The following is a 12,261-nucleotide window of genomic DNA, read 5'->3' on the forward strand; positions in this document are numbered from 1 at the left end:
CTCTGCACTCCAGACAATGAAAGTACTAACCCTCTGCCAAAAATAAAAACATGCCGAACAACACATGCAAAATAGCTCTCAAACTTGAATCCAAATCAAGCCCGTAAAATCTTCTATAAAAACAAACGAGGCCCAATGGGAGGAGGATTTTGAACGAAAAAAAGCATATATATATATATATATATATATATATATATATATATATATATGCACACGCTACTATCTTTTAGTTCAGACAATATGACTGTTTTTTTTTTTTTGGTAAGAAGAGGGTCGAAGCCATATTGATTTAACAGTAACAAGGTATGTTCAGTATAGACCCCTTCTGGAAGCCAAAATGAATATACGGTTAACAAAATGAACCAACTTATGACCAGAGAACCAACAGAGAACTTACATGGAGAACAAAAGAGTATGTACAAGGACGTAACATTGAGACATCTATTTAAAGACCAAAACTTGCTGAACTGGTATATAACAGCTTAGGTTGGGATGTTGATCTGTCAAGTATATATAAAATCCCTGAACTATTGAGCAATGTATTGTATACATATGGTTGAATGTGTATCGGCAAGGAAAATAACAGAGGCCCTTGTTGGAACTCAGCAAGCTTCAACTTCTCCGTAACATTAAGTAGCAGGTTTACTTCATACTGTTGAAATGCTGAATACCAACATTGGTCTGTTGAATATTTGTATAAGGTTTGAAGTGTTGAGTGTGAAATCTTCTGCAAAGAGCTGTCTGTGATATGAAATATATCTATTACAACTTGTCTGTGGTATGCATATAGTTCAACTGCAGGTTGATATATCACACAGAAATATAACAAGAACCCATGCTGGATATCATCAAGTAATAATATCATGTTAACAATAGTTGTCCAAGGTGCTTCATACTGGGACAACCCGGACAGTACGACTGTTTAAATTAAGCAAGAGAGAGGGGTTTATTTCCGCAGGATGCCGACCCTCAATTCGATCCCTGTTTTTAATATCCTGTATCACAAGCTCGTCGAAGCTAGGGGACGTGCTTTGTGGCCCATGTTGGTGTGGGTTAGAGGGGATTGAGCCAGAACCCCTGCCCATTCTCTCTTAAAATAATAATAATAATAATGAGATCCATAAATATGGATTATAACTGTGCAAGTTTTATACTAAGCAAGCATGTCGTGGATCCTGATGCATAGGTGTTGTTGTGATTCTAATAATGTGAAGGATACTAATAATTTCACATCGGTTGTGAGTCAAAGAAAACTCGTGTTCAAAAGAGAGAAAATTTTTTTTCATGAAAATATTTTTTAAAAGATAAACTTGTGAGGTCCATAGATGAAAAATAACAAATCTCACGTGACGGATTGAGTTTTTATCTATAATAGATGTAATACATGCACCTCTCTTACAAGGAATTGTAGCCAGACAAGATACCAGTAAAAGTCAGCCATGAAAACTTGAACGCGTGTGATGTGCAGGCAAGTACGCACACATCATGCGTATTTTTGATTACGAGATTTTTTATAAATTAAAAAAATCACAAAATGCCAAAGCCTATTTCAATTGGATTATTCATGTATTATTCTAGTTGAACAGACAGCACGAGTTGACGAACTTATATACAACGGGGCAGCGATTAGTGTCGGCGCTGGAGAGGGAAGATGGCATGACAAGCGTGGCGACGCTCAATATACCATGCTCGTCAACCCCCCACCGGTTGATTTCCGCCGCTCATCTCCATCAACGAGATGGTGTGGAGGGACAAGATCGAAGAGGTTGAGACATCCCACCATGAGAATGAGAGGCTGCCAACCCCAGGACAACTACCCTCCCTTAATAATAATAATAATAATAATAATAATAATAATAATAATAAAATTATCTATAAATTTTTATATTGATTTGAACTTATTTTTAAATTTTTAAATTTTTTAAATAAAATAAATTTTTTTTGAACTGCCTAAAAAATTATTTTTAGATCCATGCCATCTATAAAATTATGTTCAAATTACACTGATTTATATTCAAATTATATAGGTTACACAGTTTATCTGATTACCTAGTTTCAATAATTGATTATACAAATTTATATTTGAGTTACATAAATATATATTTAAATTATATTATTATTTTATTTGATTATATAATTTTATAATTTGATTATATGATTGAACAACAGAGATCCAAAAATAATGTCTTAAGTAATTTAAAAAAATTTTATTATTTGATTATATGATTGGATGACAGGGATCTAAAAAAGTTTAAAAAAAAATTATTTCATTGAATGTCTAAAAATTTAAAAATAAATTCAGATTATTTATAGGTAATTTTTTAAATAATAATTATAAAAATATCAAATGAAAAACTTAAAATGCATCACGTGATTGATCAAGAGCTTATTCATGTCCATTGTCGTAACTTCAACATTTCAGAACATTTCGGCCCGGAGCAAATATTTGAAATTAAAGTAATATAAATAAGAATAACTTAGAGAATCATTGATAATTTTTTTATTAATTTGAAGAATAATTTTACTCTAGTGTTAATTTCCACAGCTAAGTTATTGTTGCGTTAGTCTTTTGAAATTAAGCAGGTCTGCAATTGAAGTAAGAAAAAAATAAATAAATATAATTCCTCATCACCTGCATGTCCAAACTACTAACCAATTTAAATAATAAAAATATTAAGAAAAATAAAAGTACCAGAGAATGCACGGTGGGTCAGAGGCTGCTGTCTCCAGCCTGTCCTCACCATTTAAATAACTGAAACCTTCCACGCGCACACATGACCATACCCTTCAATTCCTGCCGTTGGATGTGCTTGCAAGGGCATGAGATTCTAGCCCTCCTGTGGGGCCCATGGTATTAGGAATCCAGTAACATATAACAAATAACAATGATCGCGTAAAAAAGAGTTGAAGAAGCACAAATAACAGACAACGCTACGAATGATGTAACGAAGAGACCTCATAACCGAAAAACAAAGGCTACGTGTAACCTTGGCAGTGGCTCACAGCACAATCTTGTCTCCTTGTAGGGTTTTTTGTTCAACAAGCGTTTCTCTTCGCGAAAGCTCTTCCACCAAACAACCACCTGCCAAGCCCCTTCCCTCTCTATTTCTTCCCCCCTCCCTCTCTCTCCTCGCACCGACAAGTCACCAACTCATCTCTCTCTTTCTCTCTCTAGCTTGCTTTGTTTTTTTTTTTTTTTTTTTCTTCTTTTGGGTAAAAACTAGTTTGATTCTTTATTGGTGTCTCTTTGCGTCCTCCACCCACCACCTGTAATAGATCTATGGTCGTTGCTCCTTTTCTCTTTCCCTTTCTCTCAGGCATTGTGCCGAACGAGTAGACCAGGGTCGTCGACGGGGATGGGGAGGTTGGCCGTGGCGGTGGTGCTGGTGCTTGTGGCTTGGAGCGTGGGGGAGGCGAAGAAGGAGAAGGAGAAGGTGTGCAACAAGGGGTGGGAGTGCAGTGGGAGTATATACTGCTGCAACGAGACCATCACCGACTACTTCCAGGTGTACCAGTTCGAGAATCTTTTCAGCAAGAGGAATGCACCCGTCGCCCACGCGGTGGGGTTCTGGGATTACCAATCCTTCATCACAGCCGCCGCCGTCTACGAGCCCCTCGGCTTCGGCACCACCGGCGGCAAGCAGATGGGGATGAAGGAGGTCGCCGCCTTCCTCGGCCATGTCGGCAGCAAGACCTCCTGTAAGATTTCTAAATCCAATCCATCATTATTCTTCTCTCCTCCTATGTTTGGTGGCAAATTTGTTTTCTCGGGATAGATGGATCTGCTAGTTTTCCTGACCCCAGCTCCGCTAGCCTCTGTCAAAACCCTACTTTCTCTTCTCTTAGAAAGGGAAAGAGAAGGGAATTGGATGGTGAATTTTGGGGAAGAGAACTGATTTGGATCCAGGCATGCATCCCTAGATTTATTGAAAGTTTTTATTTTTATTTTTATTTTGAGGGGGGACTGGAATGGGGAAAATAGACAATTATTGTTGAGAATTGCAAGCTCTTTTGAAAGACTTGGATGATTTTGGGGGATGAGAATATATGAGACTGGGATTGCTAAGAAAATGTAGGGAAATTTAAGGTTAGGACTTGCATTTCTTTGCATTTTGGTTGCATTAAGAGAATTTAGATCAAGATGCTCATTAGCAGAATCTTAATTAGATTGGATCTGCATTGCAATGTTGCGGTAGATCAGCATGATATTTGTTGTTTTATTTAGTTAAGCGGTTCCTTTTTAATATTGATTAGAACACGCTCATCTTTGTCATGTATTCATGGTAGAAATTGGAATTTGAATAAAAAGAAACTGACGTCCAAAGGTGTTATGCTGTAAGGTTTTTGGATTTGATGCAGGGTGCTGATGATTATTCTTCCATATGATGAAGAAATTTGACCAGATCTAATGGTTCCACAAAGATGACCTTGAGAAATTACTCGTGAAATATCATGCCAACATTAGAATTATTGGTGTCTCTTGGAGTCCTAAGGCATAGCATCTGCTAAATATGCGACCTCCATTCTCATCTTTTATGTCCAAATTTGTTAGTGAATAATTTACCCTTAGTTTAATGAGCTTCTCAGGAAAATTTTCAATCAAACTGTATATAATTCAGGACTGATTCGATTGCGTATGCAGGCTGACGAAGTTGCTGATAGTCTCCAACATCGGTGCCACAATTACCATTTCCTTGTCTTCTGATCCTTAATTTTCCTTTTGCAGGCGGGTATGGTGTCGCAACCGGTGGCCCGCTTGCATGGGGACTTTGCTATAACCATGAAATGAGCCCGAGCCAGTCCTACTGCGCCGATGACTACAAGTACCCCTGCACCCCCGGTGCTGAATACTATGGTCGCGGTGCTCTTCCTGTGTACTGGTATGCCAATATCATGTTTCCAGCTTTCATGAGATCTATGGATGCAACCAATGATAATCCAGTGGAAGTTAACTTTGCTTGTTAATTTGCTTGATGACTTTCAGGAACTACAACTATGGACTTGTTGGTGAGGCACTCAAGATCAATCTGTTGAATCATCCAGAATACTTAGAGCAGAACGCTACAATGGCATTCCAAGCTGCCATGTGGAGGTGGATGACCCCGATGAAGAAGAAGCAGCCTTCGGCCCATGATGTGTTTGTTGGCAATTGGAAGCCCTCAAAGAATGATACCTTGGAGAAAAGGTTACCTGGTTTTGGGATGACCATGAACATTCTCTACAGCGATCTTGTTTGTGGTCAGGGCTACATTGATTCCATGAACAACATCATATCCCACTACCAATATTATCTGGACCTGATGGGGATCGGGCGCGAGTTCTCTGGAGATAATGTGGACTGTGCTGAACAGAAGGCTCTCAACCCATCTGGTACATCTGCATCTTCCTAGGCTGTGAAGAATGAAGTTGCTGTCCATCAATTGGATCCTCATAGAGGACGCCACAAATAAATGGTTGTCGGTCTAATTCTCCAATATAAGATATGTTCGTGTGAAAACTTTACTGGCGTGGTTCGAGTCGAAGTTGAAGGATGAAACTGTTCTTTGTAGAAGGTAAACTGGTGTTTATAGTATTCTGTTTTGTAGATGGTGCCTGTGGGGCGCTGCACATTGTTACTCAAGATATACTGTATTTATGTTTGTGGCCTGGAAAGGAAAAACTCGTCGTGAATATTCGATTTTTTGTTTGTGAAGGCTACGGTTAATGTTTATTATTCTTTCAATTGATGGTTGGTTTGGTAGATTGCAGTTCATTGGAGATGCAACAGGAACCCTTCTTGGTTTGATTATACCATCATGATGGCTGTTTCTTCATCCACTTGTTCCTAAGGCTACTTAAAAGCCATGCTGTTCGTGAATAGCTAAACTGCTGCTCAATGGCAGTCTTGTCTGTAGATAGGCTTTTGATTGGCTCTCGGTTGGTTCTCAGATTTAGGATTTTGGGAGATGATTTCCCACAGGCCCGCTTGACCTCTTGAAGGTTGATTTAAATTCTGTTTTGTTTTGTCACATTTAATCGTACTACTCAGGCATTGCCTTTGTCATCGCGAGGAAAAGAAAAGAAAAAAAAAAAAGCTAAGCTAGTTTGAGCTTGTTAAGTTGAAAAGCCAATCTCGAGCCTCATTTTGTTCTCATTTATAAACGTGTCCAACACTTTATGCTTTGTGGACTAAAGTAGATGGTACGGCTTTGCATGACAGTATGTTTGTTGAGACTCATTCAATTAGGAAGCTGATTTAATCTTGTATGGTCGAACATTTGTAATCATGCTTGGCTCGAGCTTGGAGAGTTTAAAATACAGTGAGCTCGGATAGAGTTTGAATACGATTTTCATACAAGGAGTGAAGATTGGTAGCCCAAAGCTTAGCTCTTCTCATACAATATGTAGCTTCACTTGCTTCTCTCCTTTTTCTGATTAGTCTCTATACATTTCTGAGCATTCTATGGATCAAGTAGGAATTGGTTCACAACCAAAGCTAGCACATGAGATTGAACGCAATCCCCAAAATGGGCCCCCGTCTTCTCATAAAGAGAGCCCAAGACCCCATGGAACACTTGCAAACCTTTTGATTAATTTCCCACTGATTAATCAAACTATCAAAGCTACCTTGACGCCAAATCCGGTACCCTTTTTCTTCCAATGCCTCACGTGTTCCTTTTTCATCGACTCCGGACCATCAAAATTCCAAAGCCACAACGTTGACCGGACTTTATTTACTTAGCCCACAAAATGCATCGCCTCCTTGCTCCATCTCCCTCTCTTCACTCGTTTATCTCCGCTGAGTGGTTGTACTTTCCATTCCCCCACTCCCACCTCCACCACGACCTCTTCCCATCTATGCGCTGCTTCAGTGGCGGCCCCCGAAGACCAGCCCCAGGGTCCCCAACGCCCCCGCCTCCACCACCACCACCACCACCAGGTAATTCCAAATCCCATGTCTCCTTTTCGCTTGTTTTTGTCCTCGAGCAAAAAAGGTAAATCTTTCCGAATTTCAAGCCCCAATTCTTACATCTCCTCAGCAAACAAGACGGAGACTGAAGACGATGACGACGGCGGACGGAATGGCCGGACAAGGAGGCAGCACCAGAGCCCGATGTCGAGCACCCCCCCGACGCCCACCACCTCCCCCGCCGCCACCATCAATCTCAGCTTCGAGTACACCCTCGCCGTCCAGACCAACTCCTACAACGAAATCTGGGACAAAATCCACTCGGGCGACGGGCCGGCGCGCGAGAACGACGACGTAGCGCCGGCGCCATCGCCGGACCGATTGATCGCCCAGGTGCTCCAGCCGGACCGTGCGTCGATCCAGGAGGCCCTCCGCTCCGCCCCGCCTTCCCACCTCACCCGCCTCGTCTCCTCCTACTTCGACAGCAGCGAGAGCACCTCCGCCGCCTGCCTCTCTCTCCGCCGCGGCGTCGACCACGCCCGCTCCCTCTACGCCCCCATCAGCAACCTCCTCGATCTCCTCCCTTCGACCTCCCCCTCTTCCACGTCCGCCGGCAGCGGCCCTCGCCTCCGCCTCACCCCGACCCAGTGCGACTGGGTCTTCGACGTCTTCCTCGAATTCGACCGCCTCGACAACCCCTTTCCCGCCCCCTCCACCGGCTTCCAGGGCATGCGCCGCTGCTTCTCCGAGCTCCGGCAGCAGCTCGAATACCACCTCCGCAAGGCCCGCCGCCGACACCGCCTGCTGCACCGCGCCACCCGCGGGGCGGCCGCCTGCCTGATCGGCGCGGCCACGGGGGCCGCCGTGGCGGCGCTGGTGATCGCCACCCACGCGCTGGCGGCGTTGGTGGCGGGGCCCGCCATGTGCCTGGCGCCGGTGGACCTGCTCGCCGGCCCGAGGCGGCGGGCGAGGGAGCACATGGCGCAGCTGGACGCGGCGGCGAGGGGGACCTATGTGCTCAACAATGACTTGGATACTATCGAGAGGCTGGTGGCGCGGCTCCACGAGACGGTGGAGAGCGACAAGAAGCTGGTGCGGCTGGGGCTGGAGAGGGGGCGGGGGATGCGCCACCCCATCGAGGAGGTGCTGCGCCAGCTCCGCAAGAACCACCCCAGCATCCTCCACCAGCTCGAGGACCTCGACGAGCACATCTGCCTCTTCTTTGCTGCCATCAACCGCGCTCGGTCCCTGCTCTTCCAGCAGATCCACCAGCATTGGCGCCACCACCGGTGTAGCGAGTGACTCCTGCTTGCAGCACTTACCAATTCTTGGGTAAGATTATTTTTGATGCTGGGCTACTCAGTAGACTGCCCATTGTTTGGCTCATGATATTACTAACAATTCATGTAACTCTGAATCACTACTCATTCTTGCATAAGAGCTTTTATTGTTTAGAAAGAAAGATCGGAAAGAGATGTTATAGATGCTAAAAGGAATTAAAGAATTTGTAAATGTTTTACCTTCTCCTTCATAGTGACCTCTGTGCTAGTGTGCTTGTTAATGCTGTAAATCTTTCTAAATCAAGTTGGCAAGTATGCAATAAGATGAGTTGCCAAACTGAGGGTGTAACTTCACAACTTTGGAATGCCTATCTAGATCAAGAATTGCATCATCAGCGACCAGTTATTTGGGTAGTGAAGTGATATCATATTTTCATGACAAATCGCCCATTGATATTTTTTTTATCTCTGTTTTGAAAGGAAACCATTACAATAAAGCTGCATCAAAAGATTGAACATGGTAACTGAAAAAACTACAAAAAACAAAAAGAAAAAGATGTTTGTTTGATCTTTTCAAGCAAAGCATTTGTATGGTTGAACTTTATTCGTCGCAAGATAGAAATGTATTAGCATTCCACTTTCTAAGGAGAGTGCTGGCATTCATTATTTTAGAGATTAATGTCATCTTTCTTGCCAAATACAACCTTGGAAACTGTCGGAATTGCAAGTTCTAAATGATTTTCTCAAAAATCATTACCTAATGAAACAGAAGAAATGTATCAGTAATCACATAAACTGTCAAAATTGCCATGAGAGAGAGAGAGAGAGAGAGAGCTGTAATTCGTAAGTGTGGGAACAATGTATACCTGTTTACAAGTAGGGCAGGTACCACCTCTTTCCATCCATTGAAGAATACACTGTATGTGGTGGTGATGTGTACACTGGAGAATTACTTTTGGGTTTTGTAAATCATATCCTGCCATTAACAAGCATAACCACCATTCAGAAAATTAAAGAGAATGAAAGAATAGTGTAGTCTTCTAAATAAAAGGAAAGTGAGAACATAACATGGTGATGATTTAAAATTACCACTCTCCCTCTCCCCTTGTCCTTTCTCAGCTGTTAATATCGAGCTATTCAACTAGTTTGTTATTAGACAAGTGAATAGATAAAGAATCACTCATGATCCATATTCACAATCAACATTTTGGCTATATTTTAACCTGGCATGCACCACCCAGCTATATGCTTCATATTGTTCTGGTGTTCCCAACTAAACAATGCAGAAATATTTCTGCACTTGGCAGCCCATTAACAAATCAGTCTACATTCTACCATGCTGCAAATCCTCTTACTCACTATAATGCCATTTCTTTCTAACCTCATTTCAAAATCTTGCTAAGATCATTTTATAATGCAACTAAGTCTGTAATGCATTGGAGAAGGCAATCTGTTTGTGGGGTTCATAATATTGATATGTTTATCCAGGAAGAATGATGCCATTTACTTAACAAGGGTAAGAAAATTAATGGCCCGTTATTCTAGTCCTATATATGGTACATGGTAAAATGAACAATGCTTTTGCAAGTGTTAGATTGCAAAAGTTATAATCTGTCAACACAAAGATAACTCATTTCTTGCTTCATGTTGGATGTGTAGGTTGTTAGTATTATTATGTTAATTTTTGTCACAACAATCATGCTAAGTTGATATTATCCATAAAAAGAAACAAGTAAAGGAAGAAGCAATGAACATGGAGCTAGTATAAAGGCTGGGCTTAACCATATGCAGAATTGCATGATGCTGTCACAATTATATCGTAGTATTAGTTAGGTATGTTTCGGAGTGTAATCTTCTGCCCGCATTTGAGAATGGTACAGCTCAGTAATCTTATAAAAGCTAACTTAGTCAGGGAAGAGAAACACCTACCGAACAAGAATGTTATAAAAATTACCTTATAAATTCCAAAAGACTATGCTTGCAGTTAAGAAATGTTGACAGAATTGAAAGACCAAGTTGAGATTCTATTTTACAAACATCCTCAGTTTTGGTCGGTTTCAGTGGTTCCATCCAATTTTAGTTGCAATTGAGTCGGCACTTCAATTTTGATTTATTTATTTTGGTATTCAGAGTCACTTCTTGAGCCATTTCTTTGCTTCCTTAAGCACATGGACTAAATAATGTCAATTTTGGTCATTTTTTTGGAAAGTCAGATGAGGGGATATTCATCCATGGACGAAAAATCTAACCTCTGAGAAATATTGTGTTGTGATTAAACATGGATTTTTCCAACTTTTCCAGAAAAAGAAATGGAAGCATTTGGGAGTTTGATTCAATTAAGTTGAAGAGAAAGGTTTTTTTCTTTTTCCCCCTACACAGAAGAGAGATTCTCAATTACAGGCAGTTTAAAAAAATAGCAGAAAGATGAGAAAAAGGAACTATAAAGTAGATGAAGCACCTTATTAGTGGCTTCTTAAGGATTAAGCATAGATTGTCACATATTAGCTTAGATTCTAAGTGTACTTGGATGATCGGTATCTAACTGTCATTTTATTTTCCTGCTTTACAGATTTTAAGTTGTATGTTTGTAGTTATCACTTTCTATGGTGGTGTTCATTATATCATGTTCCTATTCATATGCAAAGTTATGTTAGTGTATTCTACAGAAATGCAGAGCTGGAGTTCTACAGTTTATGAAGCTATATGATCCACTAAGTAAATTTGAAACTTATATGGCTAACCACCTTCAAAACAGATAGGACATTCTTCATCTTCTAAATCACCAGATAAAAGGGCATCGCTTCTGGTCCCCTTGTGTGGGGTTGGAGTGCGGCCTTGTGAGTTGCAAAAAACCATTTTCTCATCCTTGCTTTTGTTTTGTAGGGGATCAGTCCTTTGAGTTGCATTCTCACTGATTGTTGCTTCTGAAAACCTTTCTACTGCTGCTACTACATTGGTCTTGGTAGACCTCAGTGGTAGTTGCTGACATGGTTGCTCGATATTCCTTATATCTGTAGAACAATAGATGCTAGAATCATAGGTGAGAGGAAACCTTTTTCATCAAACATTAAGTTTTTCTAGCCAAAAAAACTACAGACATTTATTTGATGATGGAATCCAATTCCCTGATCTTTGAATATCATACATGAATACAAATAAAGCAAGAAAGTTGAGGTTACAGATCATAAAACAAGCAACCATCAACTTATCCAAATTGAAGTACTGAAGACTTGAAAGTGAAGGTTCATTTATCATGTTAGACAAAAACAATGTCTACAGTCATATAATAGAAAAGTTGGGTAACCATGAACGTCAATGTTAATTCCCTCAATCAAATATTCCATCAATCAAGATTTCCACCAGTCAAAATATGTTAAATATCAAATCAAATACCTGTATATTTATCATACCAAGAAGGCAAGACTCTGCAATTTTTTTCAGAAACACAGTTCATCTAACAAGTAATCCGATATTTAAGAATGATGGCAAAAAGAAATTTTATCATGTACAACAATATATTAGATATCCACAATGTACTATTATTTTTCTTTTTAGAAAAATTTACCATGCTTCTGCAAGGTTGTAGATTTCCCATGCAACCTACCTGTAATCATATCATTATGTATAATCTGTCTTTATGTAGTCTAATCATCTCTAGCAAGCCCTCATCCCCTTCCCCCTTCCATAGTCAATGGTCATGGAGACATGAATCTGGAACAATATGGATGCATTCTTGATAGCTGAATTGTCCATCAAAAATAAATAAATACATGTATAATCTTTCTGGTAGGTAAGTGAAGGGAAAGGCCAATTTTTCTTTCTAACAAAATTAATTAGCCACTGTCAAAATGATTTTACCCCGTTTGTATCTGTTAGCACAGTTTTAGCTGTAGCTTTCATTGCTCAAACATTAGGTTGGATGCAACATATCTTCTTTGAATATGAAGTGCCTTCATGCTATTCGAAGAATCGTTCCCATCTCCGAGTGTTCATGACCATGCTGAACAAATTACAGAACATCGAGTCCATCTGTAGTTTTCAAAAAAACATTAAAAGAGAACTAAATATTTGATGGTGTGGGTCTCACAATGG

The 12,261-nt window shown here is 40.6% G+C and overlaps 2 protein-coding genes across 2 annotated transcripts; both read left to right on the forward strand.

The window, feature by feature from the left end:
• Positions 1-3,207: 3,207 nt before the first annotated feature.
• LOC105049526 (chitinase-like protein 1) lies at positions 3,208-5,697 on the forward strand. Its single transcript, XM_010929190.3, has 3 exons — positions 3,208-3,699; positions 4,727-4,880; positions 4,985-5,697. The coding sequence occupies exons 1-3, from the start codon at positions 3,357-3,359 to the stop codon at positions 5,388-5,390; spliced, it is 903 nt and encodes a 300-aa protein (XP_010927492.1). The 5' UTR covers positions 3,208-3,356; the 3' UTR covers positions 5,391-5,697.
• Positions 5,698-6,423: 726 nt separating this feature from the next.
• On the forward strand, positions 6,424-8,422 carry LOC105049525 (UPF0496 protein At3g19330-like). The gene is given in 3 exon segments (XM_073261770.1): positions 6,424-6,919; positions 7,020-8,164; positions 8,166-8,422. Coding segments are annotated over 3 exon segments (1,395 nt in total). The 5' UTR covers positions 6,424-6,729; the 3' UTR covers positions 8,226-8,422.
• The last annotated feature ends 3,839 nt before the right edge of the window (positions 8,423-12,261 follow it).

Source organism: Elaeis guineensis, chromosome 8, assembly GCF_000442705.2.
Source record: "Elaeis guineensis isolate ETL-2024a chromosome 8, EG11, whole genome shotgun sequence".
Classification (NCBI taxonomy): Eukaryota; Viridiplantae; Streptophyta; class Magnoliopsida; order Arecales; family Arecaceae; genus Elaeis; species Elaeis guineensis.